Source organism: Pongo abelii, chromosome 19, assembly GCF_028885655.2.
Source record: "Pongo abelii isolate AG06213 chromosome 19, NHGRI_mPonAbe1-v2.0_pri, whole genome shotgun sequence".
Taxonomy (NCBI): domain Eukaryota; kingdom Metazoa; phylum Chordata; class Mammalia; order Primates; family Hominidae; genus Pongo; species Pongo abelii.
The window spans coordinates 11,645,068-11,672,262 of NC_072004.2; the positions used below are offsets into that span (position 1 = coordinate 11,645,068).

The window sequence follows — 27,195 nt, forward strand, 5'->3', positions numbered from 1 at the left end:
CTGATTAATTGACCATTTTATCATTATGAAATTCCCCTTTTATTTCTGATAATACCCTCTTGTTTTGAAGTCTATTTTTTTCTGATAATAATGTAGCCTTTCCTTTCTGATTCATTATTCTTACTTTTTGTATTTTGCATCTTTTCCTACCGTTTTACATTCAACCTTTTGTTTCTTGGATTGAAATTTCTTGTCTTTTTAGTCAGCATATAATACAAATTTACTTTTTTAAGTCTAACAACTCTGCCTATTAATTGGAATGCATAGACTGTTTACATTTAATGTAAGTATTTGTATGGTTGAATTTAGCTGTACTAAATTTTGCTTTTTGTTTTCTATTTGCTTCATTGCGTTCTTGTTCCTCTGCTCTTCCATTCTCACTTGTTTGTTGGGTAATTGTATATTTTTTAGTATTCTATTTTAATTTCTCAATTGGCATTTCAGCTTTACCTTGTTGCATTGAAATTCTAGTGGTTGTTCTAGGTTTCAGTATGCATCTTCAGCTTATCACAATCTACCTAGACTTTTCCTACAGAAACCTTGCAAAAGTGTGGTGTAATTTAACCTCTCACCTATTTTTTGTACTGCTGTTGTGTAAGATATTTATATATAGGAACACACACATAATATATATTAATAGTAAAATATATGGTATCTATTAATATGCATATTGAGCCCCACAATGCAGTGTTATAGTTTTTACTTTTAAAATTTAAGAAAAAATATTTACAGTGTTTTATATTTACTCACATATTCATCATCTTCAGGCTTGTTATTCCCTTTTATAGACATAAATTACCATCTGGGATTATTTCTCTTCAGCCTGAAGAATTTATTTACTACTTCTTCAAGTTCAGGTCTGCTTATGACATATTTTCTCAGTCTTTGTTTATCTAAAAATGTCCTTATTTCATCTTTGTTTTTAAAGGACAGTTTCATTCGATACACAATTGTGTTTATAGTTTTGCTTTTCTTTTGGAAGTTATTTCATTATCTCCTACCCTCCAATGTTTCTTATAAGAAGTCAGTCATAATTTGAATCTTTGTTTCTCTATATGTAATGTATTATTTATCTCAGGCTGATTTTACTAGATTCTTTTTTAATCTTTGATATTTTTTCAGCACAGGGATAATATTCCTAAGTTGGTTTTCATTGTGTTCTTCATGCTTGGAGTTTGTAAGTTTCTTGAAACTCTTTTTCACTAAATTTTGTGAAATTATGATGTTCTTATCTGCTAATTTCAATATCTGTGTTATCTTCTGAGTCTATTTCTTTTCTCTTTTTTAACGAGACAGAAGTTTACTTTTCTCTCACATAAAATAGGTTTAATGAGTAGGCTTTCTAGGGTTAGTATGACAACTATGAAATCAGAGACCTACCCAGATTATTTTCTGAATCTGTTTTTAGTGACTGTTTTCTCTCCTGGTTAAATGGCACATTTTTCTGCTACTTTGTATGTCTAGTAATTTTTTTATTATGTGCTAGACATGTTGGAGGCCACTTGAATGCCACTTGAGAATCCGGGTTTTTTTCCTTTAAAGAGTTTGATTTTTGTTTTGGCAGGCCACTAATTTGCTGATGGATCATCTTGATCCTGTTGAGGCTCACTTTTTAAGGGTCTAAAGAGGACTTACTCTGTAATCGAGCAGCTCTAACTTATGGTGTTTCCAGGGTCTCAACTGAATTCCTGGGTTATCTGCAAGATTGCTTCATTATTTCTAATAGAACCCTAACATCTTCCAACACTATATGGCCTACATAATTTCCATTCAGCTTAGAGCCCTCTGCAACTATTCTTTACCAGAGGCTTGCTCTAAACATATATAGCTGATTCCTCAGTCAGACTCAAGAGGACCCAGCCACCACAGCAGCACCAAACTCCAAATTCTGTCTTCTCTGCCTATCAGCAGGGATGCTGTAACTAAGCTCCACTAACCTATGCCATAGTTTGAAAAGGGCCTTTGGGTAGAAAGCCAGGTGGTTGTGAGGCTCACCTTGAGTATGTCCCTTCTTTCAAGGATCACATTCTTGTTCTGTCTGTTATCCAGTTACCCAAACCAATTAATTCTTTTATTATAATCAGTTCTTTGTTTGTTTGCAGAAGAAGAGCAAGTACAATCTCACTCTCTGCTGTTGTGGTTAAAATCAGAAACCTGAACTATTTCTTCCTACTTCATAGAAAATTCCAACACGTTTGTTTCTTAGACCACAATAGATTTAAGGCAGTAAACAAAGGTGAAAGATATAGATATTATATTGATAGCTTGACAGTAAGAGAAGACAGAACAATTATACAAAGCAGTCATAAACACTAGAAGTGATTTAATGTGGAAGCAAACAAGCATACGCATCTTAATACCTGAGAGCAACTCTGTCTTGTCACTGTGTTGTGATTTGCATGATGATGGACTTTAAGTCACAAAGAACATCTTAAGTCTACTTAGGAAAGAAAGGTGTAGGTATTGCATCTTAGAAATTGTAGAGTTGTGTTACCTAAAAGCAGGATCATGAGATTGTTTAAATCCAGGGAGATTTATAACATGGCAATACATCTTGAAGAGGTAAATATGAGTCATCTAGAAAAGTTACTTCTGCAAGTTAGTTCCTGCTTTTTCTGAAGATATTAGATAACTGGAAAGTTGCTGTAAAAAGTGTTAATACTGCAAATGACAAAGAGTAAATGGGATGTCTGTACTTGGCATTGCTGAGCATTTAGGCTTCCTTTCCTTGAAGCCCAAACCTTGTTACCATGGTGATGCTTGGACTCCAATAGGTCAAGAGTGTATCATGTAAAAGAGAAGGCGGGAAGGAAGGAGGGGAGAGAGAGAGAGAGAGAGAGAGAGAGAGAGAGAGAGAGAAACATTTTTGATTTATTCGTGTGCATTTTCTAAATCACTCAGTAGGATTGAATGCCAACTGCAAAACATTTCAGCTCATTTCTAAGAATTAATCAGAAGATGCTTTGCTTCTTTGAAGCTGAAATTTTTATTAAACCTTGAATCTTAATACTGTCTACCCTTAGAATTCCTTCCTCTGCCTACCCTCACTTCTGCCCTGATGCAACTTCCTCCACAGTATATCAACCAGCACTTAGGAAGCACACATTTTGCATGCATCAGCATTGCTTCTGAGAAGCTGGGCCAACCCCATCCTCCTTCAGGGACAGGTTGGCCCCTATATTACCATCATGGACTAACTTTGCCTTCCTTTCAATCAGTGGTAATACTCGTTAGGCAGAGTGGATTCGATACACATGTAATAGCAAATTCTCCACAAGACAGTTTTTTTCTCCATGTGTTGTTTTTATTTTGGCTGTTGATTATGCCAGTTCTTTCATGCCATTAAACAAGCTTTATATCCTTTCTTCTTCCTTTTATAGGAAAACCTGTGTCTATTTTCAGCAGACCCAACCTCCAATATCTGGAAAACTTATGTTAACTCTATTGACAATATGTTGCTGAATGGATTCTTTCTTGCCATTGAGTGCTCCCTCAAGTATCTTCTGGAAAATACTGGTACTTACTGGCTTATGGATGTGGGTTATTATTGGAAAGATAATGACAGTAACATTTGTTGAATTATATTGAAGAGCAGCTGAGTGCTCTGTGACTTTTCCTGAAACGTTGTAGACCTTTTGTGAATGATGCACAGGAAAATAAAAAAGGTATCGAATTTCTAAATTGTTCAAAGACAAAAGATTTCTGACACTTAAAATTAGATAATAAACCAGGCTGTAAGGTAGTGACGCACATAGCAAAAGCATAAAAGCGAATTCACTCTAAATCAAGCTTCAGTAAAGAGGAGTGACCAAGTTAAGAAGCAGGAAGCACTCTTAGTAATGAAGGCAGAAGGCTTCATCCAAGCTTGACTTATGGCAATGGGTGGGGACATTCTGTGCCTTCAAGCTTCATGTGCTTTATCTCTGTAGCCTTTTGAGAACACAAGGAGATTGTGTCTGCCAGGTAAAATGGAAGAAACAGAAGTTTTTCTGGTGAAAGAGTCACACAAGAAGTAGGGGAGGAGGTAATTTTCAAAAGAAAAAGAAATGTGTAGAACACAATGGACATTCTTTGAAGCTTTTAAAAAATAGTTAAAGGCTTTGAATTTATAGTGGATAAACTGGGGTAAGGTACACAGAGTGAAAGATACAGAAAGAGCTAACCTTGGCTAGTAAATGATGAGATGGACAGGGCAGAAAAATTCAGGACTAAAAGTTGAATTAAACCTTCACATTCTGGCAGATTCTGAGTTGCTTAGCAAAGAAACTGTAGAAGGATTTGTCAAAATGGAAAGGCAGAGGTAAATAGTTTGAAGCTAGAGGATGGAAGTTAGATGAGAGTTTTTAAGAACTCAAGGATCGAAATGAAATACTGATGTAAAATAAATAGTCCAAGGCCAGTGTCCAGATATCCAGCCCATAAAAGAGACTACATGCAGACACCTAGGTTGAGAATCCAGAGGGAAGCAAGGCCCAGCACTGAGTGTAGCCCCAGTGGCCATCCCCATGGTCTTGGTAGGTAGAATGGCTGAAGTGTGAGGCATGGTCTTTGCTTGCAGGATACAGGGGTGCTCCAAACTAAGGAAATCAACAACAGGACTCAGGAAATCCAGCATAGTTAGCAAGGTAAGAGATCATCTTCTGGAGCCTGGGAGCAACAAGCCAATGGGGCATGGAACACGGGCACCAAGTCTGGACAACTGGCTCTTACGGACCAGCACTGGTGGTGTTCAGCTTAGTGAACTGACCAAGCCTCCTCTAATGCTGAAGGTTCAGGGGGCTTCATCACTAAGCCCTCCCTAGAGAATCTAGGAAGACACCCCAGCCACACTTGGGTGCAGGCAGTGCACTAGAAATGGTGCCTAAATGACTTCATCCTTGACCAGTGGCTCTCTGGTTCTCCTGATCTGGGCTATCTGATGTGCCATGTGTCCACTTGTGGGAAGGACAGAGTGGGACCAGGGGATGGAGAGAAGAGATGGCAGTCTTTCTCCAAGATTACCAAAGTTTCCTTCGCTTTGTGGAAATAGGAGGACAGGGGAACACATTTTCTTCACAATATAGAGGCCCTTCAAATTCTCCTTCAAAGGGGCAGGAGCTGAATTTATCAGCTGCCTGATCTGAAGCACTATAGATAAAATTTAAAAGACACTGGTTATCTAAGGGGAAGTAAAGGAGCCTAAAGGGGCCTCTGAGAAGAAAATCATGGTGACCCCTTGCAGTGGTTCAGCTGGGTGGCTTTTTCATCCTAGGTCCACCTTACCATTTTGTCTGGTCAAACCCACAATAAATGAGGATAAGGCCCCGGAAAATGGTAGGACCACAGGATGGAAGGAACCTGTCCATCAAACTGGAACACTCACCTTGGACTGTTAACCTGGAGGGGAGTAGACCACTTTGACCTTTGGAGTCTAGAGCAGAGCAGGGGCTTCTATGACGTTGTTGAGGGCATTCCCAAGGCTTGGGTTGGTTTCCCTGTCATCTCTCAACCCAAACCCTGCATAGGTTGTACGCTTCCCACTCCATAGAGAAATGTCCCTCCTCTTACCTAGTAAAATGATTTACGTGCACCAAGATTGTGGAACCAGGACGATCCGCTTTGGATGATAATTACATTGGCGTTACATCCAATGTAGAGATTACAGTCCCATGTCAACATATGGGACAAAAATCTCATACAGTCAAAACATTCTGTCAAGTCTTTTGAATTCTGTAAACTATATGCAACTTTACCTATTAATTTATAAGTATATAATATGTATATTAATGCAGAATATGTCATGAGTACACATATAAAGCAAATTATAAGTGATTTTATAAGCTATACTATTTCATAAACTTATAGTAGTTTTTATAAACTATACCATCTTATAAACTTGTAGTAGTATAATTAGTTTGTTATTGGTAAACTTGGGTTCCCTTAAGTCAAATATTGGGACTCTCTTGAGTCCAATCTTGTGTTCCCTTAAGTTAAATATTGGGACTGTCCTGAGTCCAATAATGCAAATTTGTCATCCCTCCAGTTCTGAAGGCAAGGCCCTATTCTTACGTATTTTGAGTATACTGCAGTATTTTACTTAGGGTGATTGGCTAAGCTGTGGTAACAAAAAACTCCATCAACAATATGGTTTGAAGGACAGAGAAGTCTACCCTTGAAAGCAAGAGTCGAAGGTGAGTGTTCCAGTTTGGTGGGCAGGTTCCTTCTGTCCTGTGGTTCCACCATTCTTCAGGGCCTTGTCCTCATTTCTGGGGTTGAACTGACTCACTGCCATGTCCAGGCTCTAGTCTGGTAGAGGAGAAAGAGACTGAGTACAGGGAAGGATCACCTGCAGTCTCAAGAGTCCCAGCCCACAAGTGGCACCATCATGTTGTCCTACATCCACTGGTGAGGAAATTTCATTGCCACACCTGTCTGCAAGCAGGGCTGGGAAATCTGGTCAAATCCCAGTTATTACTCTATTTCAAGGGAAGAAGACAACAATGGATTTCAGTGAACAGTCTCTGCCACCCACAGTATTCAGCCCATAACAGGCTCTTAAATATAACTACAATTGAAAAGTCATATAAAAATAAGTGGTTATTGATAAAAACTTTAAGCATATATCTTGTACCTGGAACATCTTGCTCTGTGTTGTATTTTGATTTAAATTTAGCAAGGCAAGTTGACCTAGTAAGTAATCAGGGATTTGTTAATTATTTATACTGTTTTTAAAATTTTTATCACTACAGCACCACAGCAATAAATTAAGTTATTTCTTAGAAAAGGATAAGGAGCAGAATAGGCAGAATTGTAATTTCTCTTTGTGGTTCATGTCTGTACATCGTTGACAAGCCTGCCCCCGTTCACCTAGAGTGATAAGTGGAATTGCATAGCTTGTGCCTAGGAAGAAATCAGCTGCTTCCAAGAAATGGGCTTTGAAAAATCAGCCTCTTGTTGGGTGGGCGTGGTGGCTCATGCCTGTAATCCCAGCACTTTGGGAGGCTGAGGCAGGTGAATCACGAGGTCAGGAGTTTGAGACCAGCCTGGCCAATATGGTGACACCCCATCTCTACTAAAAATACAAAAATTAGCCGGGCGTGGTGGCGCGCGCCTGTAGTCCCAGCTACTCGGAAAGCTGTGGCAGAAGAGTCGCTTAAACCCGGGAGGTGGAGGATGCAGTGAGCCAAGATTGTGCCACTGCACTCCAGCCTGGGTGACAAAGTCAGACTGCATCTCAAAAAAAAAAAAAAAAAAAAAAATCAATCTCTTCTCAACCAGAGGCTGGACTGTCTCCTAAGAGGCATTTGAGAATGTGGAAGGGGAGTGGCTTGGGCTGATCAGTCACTAGGATGTGCTCCATGAAGACAAGGAAAGTAAATATCCTGCAGTACCCAGAAGAGCCCTGCAGCAGAATGGGCCTATTCAAATGTCAGTGGTTCCCCCATTGAGAAACACTGCAAGACTATCACCCTCACATTGTATGGGATGTAAACAAAATTTTACATTTCCATTTCCCTACAGTCTAGCAGCTTATCTAAAGAAAAGCATTGCTCTGGGTACTTTTAAAACAGTCCTCTACTTTGTCCATTTTATCCACTCTTTGTTTTGTTTGCTTGTTTTCCGTGTTTTTCAGAGTGTAAGGCAGGACTTACCCCAATATTTGAAGCACAACTGAGTCTAGCCATCCCAGAGCTAGTTTTCTATCCGTCTCTGGAGTCTGGAGTGAAGGGGGGTTTCTATGACATTGTTGAGGGTCTCGTCACCAGCATTTTTAGGATATCATCTCTGGTGCCACGGCTTTCCCCACAAAACGGCTCTCCTCACTATCAGGTACTGGAGCTGCAGCCATCCTGCCCTCCAACTATGTCCCTCCAGCTGAATCTCGAACTTCCTGCCACGCACTGGTGTAACCTGCCTGCCGTTGTCTCGCTTCCCCAGGTCGACCTGGACGGCATGCCAGATTTGGCAAACATGCGGCGCACACTCATGGAGAGAGTCCAGAGAATGATGGGCCTCTGCTGTGGCTATCGGAGCACCTTCAGCCAGTATTCATACCTCTATGTGGAGGACCGGAAGGAGGTTCTGGGTCAGTTTCTGCTGTACGGGCACATTCTCACTCCAGAAGAAATTGAAGACCATGTGGAAGATGGCATCCCAGAGAACCCTCCCCTCCTTTCTCAGTTTAAAGTGCAAATCGACTCCTATGAAACGCTCTATGAAGAGGTGTGCAGGCTGGAGCCCGTCAAGGTGTTTGACAGCTGGATGAAAATTGATATTCGACCCTTTAAGGCATCTCTGCTGAATATTATTAAGAGGTGGAGCCTCCTGTTCAAACAGCATCTTGTGGACCACGTCACTCACAGGTACAATAGTTGTTTTCACTTTCTTCCAGCATGCTAGGCTGCGAGGAACACCATGTTTTTAAACCTTTTTTATATTTTTTCCCCATGGGTATGTTGGTTAAATTAAAAATTAAGACAGCTGGTTAGAGGTTCTAGGCTTTTGGATACCATGGTAACTTAAGTCCTGCCCTTTTCTTTGTTCACCAGATAAGGCCTCTTTGTTTTGTTTTCTGTTTGATGTCCAGTGTGTGAAAGGCACGTGGTTAAGTGGTAAGGAATATTAGAGACAATAATAGCAGATCCAAGCTCCCTTCACAGCTCCATGCAATCTCTTTAAGCTTGGGAAGCAGAGAGGGTCTAATGGGCCTCTTTGTTTTACTTCTACCTCTTATTCCTTGTCTCAGATTATCCAGTTGGGGAATGTGGACGTCACTAAAACCCTGTGCTCCTGACTGCCTGTCTGTGCCATTCTCACCGTGCAACAGGCTGGATATGAAATTCTGTCTGCCCTACTGTGAAATAGACCACCCAGCCCAGCACTAGGCTCTCTAAGCCAGAACATCATCCTCTGAATGAATAATCCATGTAGTCAACAGTCCCCCAGTCACTTCACCTTGGCCTGGTCTCCAGAGACCCACCACAATTAGAATCTCGATCCCCAACTCAGAATCCCATTGGGGACCATCAGTCCCTCTGCACAGTGATCGCCCTTTGAAGTTCTGGACGACACTGCAGGGAGGCCAACCTGACCCCCTCCTCAGTTTAGTGCTGGTTTTGCTTAATGCTGCCACTGCCTTGCTCCATGATCTGGAGCCATAGGCAGAAAGAAAATGGTAACATCGAGAATTTTATCTATCTACAAATAAACTTTGAGAGATTTTCCAAGGGTAATGTTCAATCACCCTAGGAAACCCCAAGAATGCTTTGTGGGGATTTTTTTTTTTTTTTTTTGAGACGCAGTTTTGCTCTTTTTGCCTAGGCTGGAGTGCAATGGCATGATCTCTGCTCACCGCAACCTCTGCCTCCTGGGTTCAAGCGATTCTCCTACCTCAGTGTCCTGAGTAGCTGGGATTACAGGCATGCGCCACCACACCTGGGTAATTTTGTACTTTTAGTAGAGACAGGGTTTCTCCATGTTGGTCAGGCTGGTCTCGAACTCCTGACCTCAGGTGATCCGGCTGCCTTGACCTCCCAAAGTGCTGGGATTACAGGTGTGAGCCACCACGCCTGACTGGGGATGTTTTAAATAGGGCTTCCTGTGTATTCTTCCACATTCATGAAAGCTTTTCTTCCCTGAGGAACTCAGAGGCAAGAAGAGGAAATGCTGATGGGTGGTAGGACTGTGACAGATGCCCCAGGATGGAGCACTGTTGGAGGGGACAGCTGCTTTGTGGTCCCTCTTCATTGCTAGGTCTGGTAATTCAAGGATAAGCAGCATGTTTCAAAATGCGTGTTTTATTATTCAGGCACAGCAAGGCTACAGAGCAGCAGATGACTCCCATAAAAAGGTAGCTTATTACTCACAGTTCCCAGGAGGACAGTGTACAGCAGACAGATTATTACTCACAGTTCCCAGGAGGACGGTGTATGGCATGCCACACAGGGCCACAGTGGGGAGCTCCAGGGTCCATCAGGAGGCAGAGGGGGGCGGAGAATACAGGCAGGAGCCTTTGTTGTGATTTCCGTGGGAAGGAATAGACAAGGCATGGCAAGCAGGCTCAGGATTGGTGAGTTTGAACATTTCAGTAGCTCTAGGGCATACAGGTTATTCCAAATTGTCTGGGACCTGGCCTTGGGCTGATTAGGACAGGGGAATAATGGCCCAGAGCATGAGAGCCCCATAGAGGAGGTGGTTGCACTCTGGAATAGTTGGTTTGCATATAGAAAGTGCGCTCACGGGCCAGCCACTGCTGTCTCAAGGAATTGCTCAGCCCTGTGCAGGGAAGTCTCTCCAGAGTTTCTAAGACCCCAATGTGAAAGGATCAAAAACACATGGTTGATATAGGACATGGTAACAGCAGCTGCCATAGGCATCAACCAGGTAGGCTTTGAAGATCTAATGGGGTTGGTTTAACAGGATGAACACAGAGTAGAGCAGCTAGGAGGCCTGACTTTTGTGTCCTTGGATCCCTGTTTCCTCACCTCTGAAGAAGACAGCCCAACTGGATTCTTCTAAGGTGTCTTCTGTCTTCTAGCTTTAACAGTTGGTGATTCTAGAAACTGGCTATTGTGTTACACTTTAGGAGAAGATTTTATTGTATTCTGGAGGATTAGATAAAACAGAAATAATAAAAAAATTATTATTGTCTCCTCTGTACCATGTAATTATGTGATTTCCACCTTTCCTTAATAGGTCGGGATGAATCCCACCTTACGTTGCATTTTAGATACTTCATTCACTGCCAGAAGTCCAACCCCCTTTTATTACGTAAATTCTCATCTCATCCAGCTCTTCCTGAAATAATCTGACTCAACCCCTACCCCTGCACTTGCAAAGCTTTCCCATGCCCTTGCACCAGACCTCAGGATCTTACAGCAGCAAATGCCCACTGTCCCTTTCATCTTGTCTCATCACCGTTTTGCTCCAACTGAAACCTGGCTCCCTTCTGAGGACACTGCTTTCCCTCCAGCCCTCCCAAGTGGAGGCTGACTTTTCTCCTGTATCCCTCTTACCAATAGGCCTGCAGGTGGGTGAGGTATGGTTGCTCTTCAGTGCTGCTTCCAGACCATTTCACCACCATCTTCCCTCAAAATTGCCAGCTCTGCTGACGTGAATTCTCAGATAATACCAACTGCACTCTTGTTGCTGCCGTCACCCACCAAGCCATTAGTCCCTCTTCCTCACCATTGCAGATCTTAGTGTCTGGCTCAGAGGTTTCCCTTCCCACCCTTCCCACTTTCTGCTGATAGTCACCCACCATGACCCAGCATCCACAGAATTTCCATCACACTGGCTCTTACGTTGTTGACCTCCTTTCTCCAACGCCCTTCACTCTGCCATACCTCTGCTACCTACATCTCTTCTGCGTTCTCAGTGGGGCTCAGAGAATGATGGGGAAGTAATTGCTCTGCCTTCAGAAGCTCAGGTTGAAGCATTCCACTCCCTGGCCTCCACCTGTTATCTTTCCACCTCACTTACTTGGCAACACTGCTGCACAGAATTCTTCAAACCCATCAGGATTTCCAATTCATTGACTCCCCTGCTTTCTCAGAGTCTATCATCCTTGGTCCCTATTCCCTCCCATTCCCACCTTGTAAAACCCTGACTGTTTAAACTCAGTGCTCCACACCTGCTCCTGAGCAATTCATCCCTGATGAAGCAAAATCAAACCAGTCTTCTGACCAGTCCTACATTTCATTTGTGAACATAAAATTCAGGTAGGCCCTTCACATTTTCCTAGACACTTCCCAATTCTCTCAGACTCCTGTTTCCTTCAAATATCTTCTCTGCCTTTAAGACTCTGCCTCTCATTTCACTGAAAAATTAGTATCAATCACGAGAGAACTAATTCACCTTTTCACCAACAAATCTACCAACATGCCTGCATTTGAAGCCGGATATTCAACCACCTCTCCCGTGACTATGGATAAGCTGTCCTTGCTTTTCTAAGTCCAGCCTCTTTCCTCTCACCTTAGGACTTACCTTCTTAAATATTCCCTATCTCCAACATTATCAGTTCTTTCCTTTACATATTCTTAGTAGCATGTGAGCATATTGTCATATTTGCCACATTGAAAAAGAGAAAGGAGTATGACCCCACAAGTCCTTCCAGCTACAACACAATTTTTTGTATGCACTCCTTTACAGCAAAATTTCTCAAAAGATGTGTTTATATTTGGGTTTTTTTTTGGTTCTTCACCCCCCATTCTCTCTCTACAAAAAGTTTTATGATGAAATATAACATACATACAATTTAGAGAACAATATTAAAGAGAATATGTGAATTTGCATCATCCAGCTAAGAAACAGAACATTGGCCATATTTTAAAGTTTAAATCCTTCTCCCTCCTTGCAAGATGTTACTAGTGTCCTAAATGTGACATAATCCTTCCCATGCTTTTCTTCATCGCTTTGTGTGTGTGAGTGTATGTGTATATGTATATGGATATATACACATGTGTGTGCATATGGATATCTACATATGTATATGCATACACACGTACCTATATGGAGACTTGCATTAAAACTTCATAAAAATGAAATGATATTATTGTACGCCATATATTTTTCTATGTTCTATTTCTTTCACTCAGCATTATGTTTGAGATTTATCCAGGTTGACAGTATAACAGTAGTTCATTTTCACTGTCGTAGAGTATTCCCTTAGATGAATGTACCACAGTGTATCTGTCCATTCCATAGTTGTTGAACATTTGGGTTGTTTCCAGTGGTTTTGTTCTCCCCTAAGGACACTGCTTCCCTTTTAACAATGTTGCTGTAAGTACTCTTATATGTGATCACGGAGTGGGCAAGCATTCCTCTAGGGTGTATACTTAAGAGCAGAATTGCTAAGTCAAAGAGTATGCATATAATGCCAAGCTCCTTCCAAGGTAGAGACAGCCATGGGTGAAAGCTCTTACAGCCTAGCATCCTCCCCACCTCTTAGTATTGATAAATTGTTTAATCCTGGCCACTCTTGTGGGAGTGTAGTGGTATCTCACTGTGGTAAATATTTTGCACTACTCTGAGTATAAAAAGGTCCTCATCTTTTTATGTTTTTGGTGAGTCATTATGTTTCCTTTTCTCTGCCTATTCGTATCTGTGGCTCATTTTTCTACTGGACTTTGTTTTTTTTCCTTTTTGAAATTATGATTAGGAATTACTTACATATTCTATATCTAGTCCTTTGCTATTGTATGTCTTGCAAATGGAGTCTACCATTTTGTGACCTGTCTTTTCACTCCACTTATGATGTATTCTGATAAACAAACTCTTCATTTTGTGTGGCCAAATGTGTCCAACTTTTCCCTTATGTCGTTCTTCTTTTGTCTTGTTAAATAAATCCTTTTTTTGCCCTGATATCCTAATGATACCCTCCTGTATTCTCTTCTAAAAGTTTTAAAATTTTATCTTTCACATTAAATAGTCCCTTATCTAGCACTGATGAATATGAAGAAATCCTAATTACTGTAGCTTAGTAACAAATCTCGATATCTGGCAGGGCAGGTCTCCACCTGGATCATTTTCATCAAGAATATCTTGACAGTTCTTGGTCCTTACCATTTCATATGAATTTTAATTTTCAGTTTGTAGAAGAAAAAAATCTGTTGGGATTTTAATTATATTTGTAGTGACTATAGATCAATTGGAGTAGAATTGATGATACTGAGTATTCTTGTCCAAGAACATGTTGTCTCTTTACTTATTTACATCCTGTTTATGTCTTTCAGTGAAATTTTGTAATCACTGTCTTTTAAAAATTTGCATATTTTTGTTCAAATATATTCCTCAGTATTTTGTTTTTCAGTTCCTAGTATAAATAATATTTTAAAATTATATTTTCTGTAGAAATGGAATTGATTTTATACATTGATTTTGTATCACGCAATCCTGCTAAATTAACTTAATAATTTTGATAATTCATCTGTACATTCTTTGGTGTTTGCTATGTACATGGTCATCATCTACAAATTTATGATAGTTTTATTTCTTCTTCCTTCTCGGTCTTTATGCTTTATATCTCTATCTGTTATCTTACCACTCTGGCTAGGACTTCCAGTAGAATGTTGAATGAAAGTGGGAATAACAGACATCTTTGTCTTGTCTCTGATCTTAAAAGGAGTGCTTTTAACATTTCACTGCTGAGTATAATATTTGCTGTGAGTTTTCTGTGGATTTGCTTTATCTGATTTGAGAACTTCCCTTCTATTTCTAATTTGTTAGGAGTATTTAACATAAATGGATGTAAAATTGTATCAAGTGTTTTATCTATGTCCATTAAGATAATTCTGGTTTTTCCCTCAAGCTGTTAGTGTGATGAATATATTATTTGGCTTCTAATGTTAAAACAACCTAGCATCTGAGATATACCCAACATAAAGTATTATCTTTTTCAGTATACTCTCTGGCTTATTGTGTTTGCAGATATTTTGTTTAGCATTACTGCACCTGTTTGTGATTGAATTTGGCCTTCAGTTTTCTTTTTTTTTTCCCTGTCTGTATCTGATTTTTGGTTTTGTAATTTTGCTAGCTTCATAAAACAAGAAGTAATCCTTCTTATTTATTCTCCAGAAGAGTTGATGTAATCTTGAAATTTTCTGACCTGTGAGAGTTTGACTTAAATTTCTTATTGAGCCATCTGGGATTGGGATTTTCTTTGTAAGAAGATTTTAGCCTATAATTTCTTTAATGATTGTAAAGTATTGAAGTTTTCTATTCCTTAGTAAGTCAGTTTTAGTAAGTCATATTTTCTAGGAATGTATCCATCTCATGTAAATCTTCAAATTATTATTATAAAATGGATAAGATCCTCTCAACTGTTTAATCTCTGCAAAGCCTATGGTGTCTCCCTCTTTTCATTTCTATTCTTTTTTTTTTTTTTTTTTGAGATGGAGTTTCACTCTTATTGCCCAGGCTGCAGTGCAATGGCATGATCTCGGCTCACCGCAACCTCCACCTCCCGGGTTCAAGTGATTCTCCTGCCTCAGCCTCCCAAGTAGCTGGGATTACAGGCATGCACCACCATGCCTGGCTAATTTTGTATTTTTTAGTAGAGACAGGGTTTCTCTACTGGTCAGGCTGGTCTCGAACTCCCGACCCCAGGTGATTCTCCCACCTTGGCCTCCCAAAGTGCTGGGATTACAGGCGTGAGCCACCGTGCCTGGCCTTCTATTCATTTTTATTTGTGCTTTCTGGTTTCCTTTCTTAGTCTTGCCAGACACAAGAAACTATCTAATGAACTCATTGATCTTATTTATTATAGTTTTATTTTTATTTCAATAATTTATTATTTTATTTTATTATTTCCTTTACTACTTTGGATTTATTTTCTGTTCTTTGGCTAACGTTTGCTTGTTAATTTTGAGTCTTTTGTCTGTTTGAATGCTAACATTGAAAGTTATACATTCTCTTCTAAATACAGTTTTACCTCCATCTTGCGTTGTAGTATGTAATAGTCTCATTACAATTTAGTTCTAAATACTTTTAATATTAATTATAATGGGTTTAGATTTTTTAATTTTTCAAATGTGGGACTTCTCTAGTTATAGTTTTTTTAATTAATTTCCAACTTAATTGTGCTGTGGTTTAAAAATGATGTGTCTAATAACAAGCTTCTGAAATTTGTTGAAGTTTGCCTTATTCAATCTAGTATATTCAGTTCTTATACATTTCTGGGCATATTTGAAAATAATGTATATTCTATAAGTACTGAGTGGAATGTTCTCTGTATGTCTATTGTTCAAGTTTGTTAATTATTCTATTCAAATCTACTGTATCCTCACTGCCTTTTTTTAATCTACTTAATCTATCATCACTTACTAAGATAATTGTATTAAAAATCTTCCATTTTTAGTGATATATTGTCAATTTCTCCTTGTAGTTCTGTAAATTTTTCCTTCATATATTTTGAGGTTATGTTATAGGCATACAGATTTTGACTTTTTATATCTTCTTGGAACATTGAGCCTTTTCACCAAACATTAAACATCTTCTTTATCACTAGCAATGTTTCTTGTACTAAAGTATGTTTTGTCTTCTATTAATGTAGCTAAAACAATTTTTCTTTGGTGATATTTGCTTGGTGCATCTCTTTTTATCCTTCGGCTTTCAACCTTGCTGTGCCCTTACATTAGAAGACATTTTTATAATCAGCATAGAACTGATTTTTTAAATCCACTTTAGCAATATATATTTTTTAACTGGAGGGTTTTGTTCGTTAACATTGATCATGGTACATTTTAATTTAAATCTACCATTTTATTATGTTCTTTTAGTTTGCTATTCTTTTTCTTTTTCATTGACTTCCTTTTTTGTCTGCTTTGGGGTATAATTTTTCATATTTTCTTTTATTTTCCTTATTCCATTTTTTCCTCTGCTACTTTGAATGTCATGCCATGTAGTTCTACTGTTCTAATGGTTACCACTGCTATTTTAATAAGCATCCTTAAAATAAATAAATGTATTATTATTTTTAGTCTCTTCACAATGATTAAAAGACTTTAGAATAGTTTGATGTCTCCTGTTCATCCATCAAATTATATTCTATAATTCCTAGTAATTTAGACTGTTCTCTATTATTTATTTAACCCCAGGAACTATGTATATATATACCGAATGTTTATTTATTATTTTTTTATTTTTTTATTTATTTTTTTTGAGATGGAGTCTCATTCTGTCGCCCGGGCTGGAGTGCAGTGGTGTGATTCCAGCTCACTGCAACCTCTGCCTCCCAGATTCAAGCGATTCTTCTGCCTCAGCATCCCGAGTAGCTGGGACTACAGGCACACACCACCATGCCTAGCTAGTTTTTGTATCTTAGTAGAGACAGGGTTTCGTCATGTTGACCAGGCTGGTCTTGAACTCCTGACCTTGTGATCTGCCCGCCTCGGTCTCCTATTTAGATTTACCAACATACTTACCATTATTGCTCTATAGTCCAGACATCCGACTGAGGTATATCCCATTAGAAGTTCCTTTAGTAAAGGTCTATTGATAAGTGTTCTCATTCTTTCTTTGTCTGAAATGTATTCATTTTGCCCTTGTTCTTTAAAAATAGTTTTGTGGAGGGGAGAATTCAAGAATAACATAAATTCTCTTTGATTATTGAAAATATTATTCTGCTGTGTCCTGGCTTCCATTCGTGTAGCCGAGTAGTCAGTTATCAGTCTAGTTTTGTTTCTGTTGTATGTGTGCTGTCGTTGTTTTAAGAAACTTGTCTTTGCTCTGAAGCTAATTTTCAGATTTTTTTTTTCTTTTGGTAATCTGTAGTTTCATAGTGAAGTGTTTATATGAGGGTTCCTTTATATTTATTCTGCTTGGGATTTGTTGGGCTTTATTGATTTACATTGCGTGTCTTTCAGCAATTCTAGAAAATGTTTAGCCAGACTCTTCTCAAATATTGCTTCTTGTTTGTTCTATTTCGTTCTTCTGGCACTTTTGTTATACTTATGTGTGATGTTTTCATTATCTCCTGTCTTTTAATAACTTGCATATTTTTCCTTTTTTCTCTTTCTGCCCTACAGTTTAGAAACTTCTCCACGTATATCATACAGCAGTCTAATCCCCTTTCAGCTTTGTTGAAATTTAAATTATAATTATATTTTCCATTTTTAGATCTTCCACTCAGTTATTTTATAATTTTGCTTGCTTGTTTTTATTCTTTGTTATTTTTCACATTTTAAGCCTTCTCTTTTATTATTTAAGTTTTAGAATATGTTTATTAGAGTATAATCTTAAGACAGTTTTTGATTTGTCAACTTAAAAATGTTTGTTTCTTCCTGCCATCTAGTAAAGTGATATAAAGGCCTACTGAAAATTATTAGCTTCTTTCTCCTGGAGTTGTCCATCACCATATGATCATTTTTGCATTGCCAACAAACACCTCTTAGAAGCTTTTTCTATGCTTCTTTTCACAAAGCAATGCTATCACAAGCCATAATTCTCATGTTATCCACTTCATAAATTTTGCCACTTCTCTGAATCCAGCATTCAATACAAAGGTCTACATACTATCACAGATTTTGAGTGTGCTCGGAGAACCTCTGAAATTGCCTCCATTCTTGATTCTATCCAAATCACACGTTATATTTAGATGTCATGTCTCCTCCTGAGTCTCCTCCATCACAGGATAGGCCTCAGTCTTTGCCATTCATAACCTTGACACCTTGTGCAAGAGGCCATATTCTTAACATCAGAGCATAGTCTATGCAGAGTGCCTAGCAAAGTGTTCGGCATGTGGTAGGATTTTTATAATGATAGATATTTTTGTTGGAGAAATCAATACATTTTCCTTTCGAGGAGTAGAATGAGAATGGCTCCTCATGTTCTGTTTGTGTTGATTAGCTTGGCCAACCTTGAAGCATTTATAAAGAAGAGTGAGAGCGGCTTACTTCAGAAAGTTGAAAAAGGGGATTTCCAAGGCTTGGTTGAGATCATGGGACACCTTATGGCTGTTAAAGAATGGCAGAGTAACACTGATGAGATGTTTGAGCCCTTAAAGCAGACTATTGAGTTGCTGAAGACCTATGAACAAGAATTGCCAGAAACAGTGTTTAAGCAGCTGGAGGTCAGTGCCTTTATGTCTTCCTTATAAAAGAAATAGAGGAAACATTTTAGGATTTCAGAATGGGGTAAAGTGGGGTACAGCAAATGAAAAACAGAGCTTGGAGCTGCAAGATCCATGTTTTGGAACTATAATGTGTAGCGTATTTGTAATGTCTAGCAAATTCTAGAAACTCAATACATGTGGGAGAAGGCAATGCTGGAGATATATGGGAGAATTAAGATGGATAATTTTTTTCCATAGAAATGAACCAATGTTTTGGTTGAGAAAAAAAAAGCAGATCTGAAACATGTTAAAATGGTCCAAGAGGAAATGTGGGACGTAAAAGAAAATAACCAAGCAATCCTGAAGCATATAGAAAAGGGAAGGTATTAATGTAGTTTCAGTAGAAATACAGTAGAAGCAATAGAAACCGAAGATTGTAGAAACATCTTCCTTTAAGATAAATCTAAAAGTCTCTTTAGCATTCCAAGTTGTCACAAATTTAGAGTGCTTAGAGGGCCAGAGATTGAGAGCAAGAAGGTTAGTGTTGAGTGAGCAGTAGGTAATAGTTGAGAGCAGCTGCAGAAGGAACTCGAGGAAGAGTGGGTGGAGGGCAGATTGTAGGGAATGGGAAGATGACACCACCACATCATTGTACCATCTTGTAGCACAGATGGAAGCATCTGGGCTCTGTCCAGCTCAGGACTATGGGAGAGGAAAGAGCACCTTGGGAATCTGACCACACTGAGGTTTCCTTTGCAGGAGCTGCCTGAGAAATGGAACAACATAAAAAAGGTGGCCATTACTGTGAAGCAGCAGGTGGCCTCACTGCAGGCAAATGAAGTGACACTCCTCCGCCAGAGGTGCACAGCCTTCGATGCAGAACAGCAGCAATTCTGGGAGCGATTCCACAAAGAAGCCCCGTTCAGGTATGAGCCTAACACTGCTGCCTCTCTTTATCTGAACACTGCAGTCTTTGAGTCATGGATAATCTTTTTGTTGAGTATGTATATCCTTCCAGCAGCTGCAGACCAGTTAATAATCTTCCTTCCCATTGAGGACCTTTGGTTGAAAGGCGGTGCTAATGTGGACCGAATCCTATCATGACCTGTATGAAATAGCCAAGGATTGTAGAAACATCTTGCCTTAAGAAAATGCATATATATCTAGAAGCATCTTTGTGCCTCCAAGTTTATAAAAGGATGATGGGTGGTATAATTACTAGGATTTTACTAAACCTTTAGCATTCTAAGTTCTCACAGACTGTTCTTTTGGTTTTAAAAAGTGGCTGATTGAATTTTTAAAATTTTACAGAGCATTTCATTTTGGCAGCATAAAGAAGGATTCAGGTGAAGGTTTTCTTCAGGGGGTTTCTCTCTGCTTGGTTCCGACACCTCCCTGCTTGTTATGACAGGTCTTTACATAAACAAAGCAACTCTAGGATCGGCAACGCCATTCATCCATGCCCACACTGCACATACTTGGGCTCCTTTCTCAGGGATTTCCTCCCGTGGTGAAGCGGTCTTCTTCTGGTCCACTGCTCAGCATCAACAGCTCCAACCAGGAGGCCAAGCTGGCGCTGAATGGTCCTACATCTGCTGATGTGCCAGCTAGATTGGGTGCCCTTTGCCCTAATGCTCCAGCTCTGTGATTTGTTTCCTGTTTCCTTGAGCTTCATTTCTTGCTGGGTCTCCTCTATATTGTTGGGTAGACAGACTTCGAAATCTCCAAACTGGAAAATTCTCGATGCTCACAGTGAGGAATGTTTTCATTTTCAAAGGTTATTTGCCCACAGAAATATTAAAGCAACAAACCAAACAAAAAAAAATACAACTTCATTGGAACGAAGTCCAATAAAAATTAAGTGCATAGATGCTAGATTCAGGTGGCCTGGGGTCTAATTTCAGGTCTTCTACTTACTTCTTATGTTATGACAAAGTTACTTAATACCTTTGTGCTCCAGATTCCTCATCTATAAAATGTAGATGATAGTAGTGTCCACCACATATAGTTGTGGGTTGAATTAAAGAGACCATTCTTGAAAGTGTGTAGCATTGTGCCTGGTACTGTGGTGAAAAACCATACTGATTTGCCCAGGACTGTTCTGGTTGTTGTCTGGGAGTTTTAAAATCTCTCCAGGTGATTCTAAATGTGCAGCCCAAATGGCTGCACATTGCTTTAGAGTCATAGGTTTTATATATTTGTATCTTATGTCTGCTTTACACACTTGTCCTTCCCTGTCTCTTAACATACTCATCTTACTCTCTGTAACTCCAAGCATAATGCTTGGGAGATAGCAGAATTTTCAAGATAGCGTCTTGCTATGTCACCCAGGCTGGAGTGCAGCATCATAATCATAGCCAACTGCAGCCTTGAACTCCTTGGGTTCAAGCAATCCTCTCACCTCAGCCTCCTGAATAGCTGGGACTACAAGCATGCTCATGTTTTAGGAAGCACCTGTGTTCTGGGCGAACTGGATGTTTGCTCACCCAACCTGGCATGCCTATTTTTATCATTCATTCTTCAAACATGTATTAAGCAGCTGCTATCTCCCAAGCATTATACTTGGGGTAACAGAGAATAAGATGAGTAGGTTAGGAGGCAGGGAAGGACAAGTGTGTAAAACAGACATAAGATATAAATATATAAAACATGTGACTCTAAAGCAATGTGCTGCCAGTTGGGCTGTACATTTGGAATCACCTGGAGAGATTTTAAAACTCTCAATATGCCCAGTCTGTCCTATATACTAATGAAGTTAGACTTTCTGGAGGCGAGACCTGTGAATCAGTATTTTGTAAGCTCCAGGAATTCCAATGTGCAGCCAAGTTTGGAAACCACCACCCTAAAGGTAAGTAATTGGTTTCCTTTCAAGCAATCATGTGGAGGAATGTAACTCCTAAGTCTGTATCTCTTTAGAATAGTTGCCTTAGGAGCCATGCCCTTGTTCCAAAGAATCATCTGTTGCTCAAAACCCTTGTAGACTCCTTTGGGGACTGTCTTTCAGAGTCTGAGGCTTATTCTTTTGACTCTTTTTTGGGCATGCAATTGAATTTTTGAAATTGAACACCAATTCAGAGCCAAAACTGCTGAAGGAGGTAAGTTCTCCAGCTAGGTAATACTGCTTAGTGTTAACAACAGCCACACCAAAGGCAACAGCCATAAAAATAAAGACACTAATATTTTTGCACCAACAGTCTCTTTTTTTTTTTTTTTTTTTTTTTTTTGAGACAGAGTCTCACTCTGTCACCCAGGCTGGAGTGCAATGGCACGATCTCGGCTCACTGCAACCTCCGCCTCCTGGGTTCAAGTGATTCTTCTGCCTCAGCCTCCTGAGTAGCTGGGGTTACAGGTGCCCACCAGCATGCCTGGCTAATTTTTGTATTTTTACTAGAGGCAGGGTTTCACCATGTTGGTCAGACTGGTCCCGAACTCCTGACCTCGTGATCCTCCCACCTTGGCCTCCCAAAGTGCTGGGATTACAGGTGTGAACCACCGCGCCCGGCCCAACAGTCTCTTAAAATAATTTCAAAAAAGAAAAAAATTCAAAGATGTTGGGATATATCCTCTCGAAGAGACTTCTAAGACTGCTTGAAAGGGAAACAACATTGGTGTGCTTTTGTGTCTGTTCAAAATTCGGTATTCCTCCTTCATGGGTATATTTTGTGTATTGATCAACTCCTGTTTGTTTTTTCATTTTATTTTTATTTGATAGTTGTGTTCGTTTTTCTTTCTTTGCACTTGTATCTGCTGGCTGTGAGGATACTGCTACTCTTAGCTGGGTGTTCCAAATTCACATCTGCTAATTTGACATGCAGATGAATCCCTGGAAGAGGATGCTTTGAAAAGAACTGCTGGGAAACCAAACATTTCTGCAATTTTGATGTATTTCTCTTCTTGTCAAGAAAAACATCAGAGCTAAAATGGAATTGTAGATTTATCGCTAAAGCGAATCTTAGTGGATGTCAACTTATGTGTTTTGTTTTCTTTCTTAGTTTGGTGTGTGTGAGTGTTCAAAATTTGTAGGTATTGTGTGTGGCATGTGAGTTTAAATCTGGTTTCTCCACTGTTAAGTTATTTATGAATTTCTAAGTTGCAGGCCCTGGTACATTTTTCTGTGAATTCAAGTTTGAGTTTAATTCTGGTTTCTTCACTTTTAGATCATTTATGAATTTCTAAAGTGCAGACCCTCATACATTTCTCTGTGAATGCAAGTTTCTGCTCCTGATTAGGTTACACAGGTTAAGCTCAGTTTTGAATGTTCTCATGTTTGAGGAGAGAAAAAAAAAACCTGAGTGTCTTATTAAGCCCTTGCAGTCTGACAGGTGCTGTGTGAAGTCAGGTTGCATAGGTTGAGGTTCTTCATGTCCAAGTCAAATTTCAGCTCCTCTTTTAGTTCTTAACTCTAAATTATAACACCATATTTCGGTGAGAGCCAAGCTCTCACCGCAGTAATTGGCTAAATCATCCTACTCAGATTCAAGGGCTTTGTGCAACTCTTAAAGCTGGTGACCAGTTCTCCCTCTTGAATGAAAGGAATGCCCCCATGCTCTAGTGGCGTTTCACTGTTTGGTTTTCCTGACCTTGAGCATGGTCCTCTTGACCTTAAGAAATGGCACCATGACATATAGTCTTCTTGCCCATACCAAGACCAAGGTAATCGAGGGATTACTGAGCCAAAATAATCTACCTCTCTTAGCTCCAGCTCAATGAAGACCATTCGTGTTTTCAGCAGGCAACCAGATTCTATGAATGGCTGGGAGGGCTTTCTTGAAGATGTCTTCCATGGGGTGCTGTCCTACATGACAACTAGAGAAAACAGCTTTCCAAATAGCCCAAGGCAGCAGTCATGAGGAAAGAAGGGCTTTTGTCCTTCTTGCACAGTGTCTGTTGTCTCTTCCATAACTGCAGAAAAGGGCAATATTTGTCATTAAACCTCCCAGAGACATATTGGTTTCCTAAGATATGTCATTCAGCTTGATCCTGTTCTTCCAGTTAATCTGACCTTATTCACATGATTTAGGCTTTCATGGGGTAGATGAGGTTATGGTCTCAGCAGTAGGGCTGGCAAAAAATGATGTAGCTGTTAGGATGTTGAGATAATACACCTTTCCTGACCTCAAGGACTTGTAGCCTCAGGGACAATTTCAAAAATGAGCAATAAGGCATGCACCTTGGGGACCAGCTTTAACCCCACCTGAGGAGGCAGTTCACACCTCCCGTAGAACATGGTGCTTATCATGGTGAGCCAGAGCCAGTGGCAAGTAAGAGCTGTTTCAGGGGGGAAAAAAAAAAAGAGTTACAAAATGAAGATATTCTGGGCAAAGGAAATAGCACATATGAAGATGCAGAAGGATGAAAATGTAAGAAACAGCTGGAAAACTGCATGTGTGTATGGCTGGGATGCAGGAAGCAGGAGAGGAGAATGGAGGGGGCCATGTTTTGACCATAATCTCAGCCACTGAGGAGTCTAAGTATGACAAAAACATAATGTAAAGACCACCTTCTCATGGCCGTGGAGAACAGAATGGGGCAAGATAGGCTCAAGACCAGGTGCTCAATGGGAGAGTGGTTCCAACAGCCCAGATGAGAAGTGGTGAGGCCTGATCAGAAGCAGCGGCAGAGATGAGGGAGAGGGGAAAATAGATTGCAGAGAGATTTAGGAGAATATCTGCAGGATTGATTGAATGTGGGAGATGGGGGAGAAGGAGAGTGTAAGGGGATTTTTCATCTTCTAGCTTGGACAATTGGTCGGAAGAGCTTTTGTCCCACTGTTCACCGAGACGGGCACAGAATTGGAAGGATTGCACCTCACAAAGTCAGGGTTGGACACATTAATTAATTTTTTTTTTTTTTTTTTTTTTTTTGAGACAGAGTCTCACTCTGTCACCCAGGCTGGAGTGCAGTGACGGGATCTCAGCTCACTGCAACCTCCACCTCCCAGGTTCAAGCGATTCTCCTGCCTCAGCCTCCCGAGTAGCTGGGACTATAGGTGCATGCCACCATGCCTGGCTAATTTTTTGTATTTTTAGTAGAGACGGGGTTTCACCTTGTTAGCCAGGATGGTCTCGATTTCCTGACCTCGTGATCCACCCGCCTCGGCCTCCAAAAGTGCTGGGATTACAGGTGTGAGACACGTTGAGTTTTATGCTACCTGGTGGGTATCAAGGATAGGTGTGACACCGTTCATGGTATACACAGATACGGATGGTACTGAGGTTCACGTTTACCAACAGCCAATTTCCCAGGAATCAATTTAACTCACTTATTCCTCTCTCTCTCTAGGCTCACATCTGGGTCAGGCCTGAATCAGTCATTTTTCCATGATCAAATGCATGAGCACCGTATTTTCATTTATTTTAATTATAGTTTTATTCATCCAAGCTTTCCAGGCATTTCTCTTTTAGAGTAAAATACATTTTGCCTTATTATTTCAACTTCAAAGACTCAACCCACCCTTTTCCCTCCTATTGTTTTCTTGTTCTTATACTGTATCATTTCCCCAGGGTTTAGAGGATGGCTTCCAGCTTTTTAGGCAAGTGGACCAGATCTATGAATATCCTGACAATTTGCTCTAAAGTTTTGAAATCATAAGAAGGCTACACATCTATGGGTTCCCTTCACAACTTAGGCCAAGTTGGTTTTTATGTGTGGTTAGCTACAGAAAATGATCACCCACAAATCTAAACTATAAACAAAAATTATGCCGCAGGGTGGATGAAGTTTGGAAAAAGTTTGATAAATGTTCACCTCTTATAAATAATTGAGGAACCAACATTGATTTAAGAATGCTTATGGGTGCCAAAGGAAGAATGGTTAGCAAGATAATTTCTAATCTTCCATGTGCACCCCAAATAGCTCCTATCTTACCTAAAAAGTTATTCCTGAATGGTGTTCCACTAACAAATTAAACAGCATGTGGGCTTTTAGAATTTGTTTGAATTTTAACTAACATCAAGAGGTTCAGTTCACATTCTAAATTCACTCTAGTCAAGATAAAAGGTGGAATCTACACACATCAATGATTAGTCTTTGGAAATGAAGAATAAACACAAGAACTCCTCACCCTTGGTGATCTTTTTTGCTGGGCCCTTTGCCATGAGCACCTTCCATTTCTTTCCTCCTAGTTCGTTCTTCCTCATAAGGGAGAAAGCTCCTCTCTCTATATATATGTAGAGAGACAGGGCCCTTTTCAACTCTGAGCACTCTGACCTTCTGTGCTGAAATATGTGGGAGCTAAATAATAGAGAAGGTATGCAAATGATAGTCAGTCCCATTCTCTTAAGATGTAAATCTACAACCATAGCACCTGAGCCAAAAACGATTTAGATTGAACAAGCAGGATTCAAACATAATGAGCGTCGAAGTTAATCTGACACTAATTTAATAGTATGCATAACTGTTATTCTGTTGCATGGCAATTAGGCTTAAGTGGTAAGCATTCAGGTAAATGACTTCAATTAGGATTACTATCCATCTGTCAAGTCAAATATTTCTAAAGTCAACAGAGAAAGGGCAGTTGAGAAACAGGAGTTTGTATGTCATTTTCTTCCTTTTTCACTCCTTTCATTTTCTGCCTGCCAACACACAAACACATGCATGCACATACAGAAACACACACACACTGTTGATGGGAGGAAACAGCCGATTCTCTAGTCATTTCCTCGCAACCTTCCCTTTGATGGTGAACCCCATGATGACGTGTGTTGATTTTAGCAGAACATACCATTCTCCCTTAAGCTGTGGTGTGTCTAGTATGTAGCCCTCCAAGCAAACAGAAGCAAGAAAACCTGAGCTTGAGGATGAGAGTGAGTATAATAAAGTGGGGCTGGAGGAGAAAATGAGAGGGTCCTTGAACGCTAGGGCTATGAGTGCCCTTGACCATAAAAAAGCCATCTGCAGCCGAGCGGGATGACTCATGCCTATGGTCCCAGCACTTTGGGAGGCCGAGGCAGGTGGATCATGAGGTCAGGAGATGAAGACCATCCTGGCGAACATAGTGAAACCCCGTCTCTACTAAAATACAAAAAATTAGCGTGTCGTGGTGGTGTGTGCCTGTAGTCCTAGCTACTCAGGAGGCTGAGGCAGGGGAATCACTTGAACCCGGGAGGCGGAGATTGTAGTAAGCCAAGATTGCACTGCTGCACTCCAGCCCTGTGACAGAGCAAAACTCTGTCTCACAAAAAAAAAAAAAAAAAAAAAAGGGCCATCTGCCTACATGGGTTCCTTCGCATGCAGGGTCTTATGTTGGGGAAAACACTATGCAGGAACGCATGCTTTGCTGTATGGCAGCATAAAGTCTGTCCACACTTACAAGGATTAGAAGCAGTTTCAGGTGCAGGCATGCCATAAACACTGGAGAGAAGAGGATGAGGAAATGTGAACTAAAAAGCTAGAAATGGTGCTCATAGGTGTCGAGTGCAAACCCAGAGGCTGCCCCAGGATGCAGAAGGGAGTGGCCCAGGGAAGGGTAAAGACAGAACGGGAAGATCAGGGACAGCTTGGAGGAGAACTCATGAAGATGAGGAGCCAGATTTGAGGCACACGGTGAAGGAAAATGACCACGATTATCTATCAAGGGCTTTGCAGCCAGTCTTCATGGCCACTCACAGTGTTTCTCCAGTGTGGAGTGCTGTTGCCTGAAGCTGATGCAGGCACCAGCGTGAGCT

General features: G+C 40.1%; 1 protein-coding gene across 2 annotated transcripts in view; it reads left to right on the forward strand.

The window, feature by feature from the left end:
- DNAH9 (dynein axonemal heavy chain 9) overlaps positions 1 to 27,195 on the forward strand; it is a 382,482-nt gene that overhangs the window by 68,400 nt on the left and 286,887 nt on the right. The window contains exons 15-19 of one of the 2 annotated variants that reach the window (XM_024235511.3): positions 3,381 to 3,516; positions 7,613 to 7,809; positions 7,918 to 8,342; positions 18,325 to 18,547; positions 19,289 to 19,455. In XM_024235511.3, the coding sequence (XP_024091279.3) occupies positions 3,381 to 3,516; positions 7,613 to 7,809; positions 7,918 to 8,342; positions 18,325 to 18,547; positions 19,289 to 19,455 (1,148 nt within the window). Of the gene's footprint in view, positions 1 to 3,380; positions 3,517 to 7,612; positions 7,810 to 7,917; positions 8,343 to 18,324; positions 18,548 to 19,288; positions 19,456 to 27,195 lie in introns of those variants that run through there. The other variant, XM_054535462.2, reaches the window with a different exon arrangement.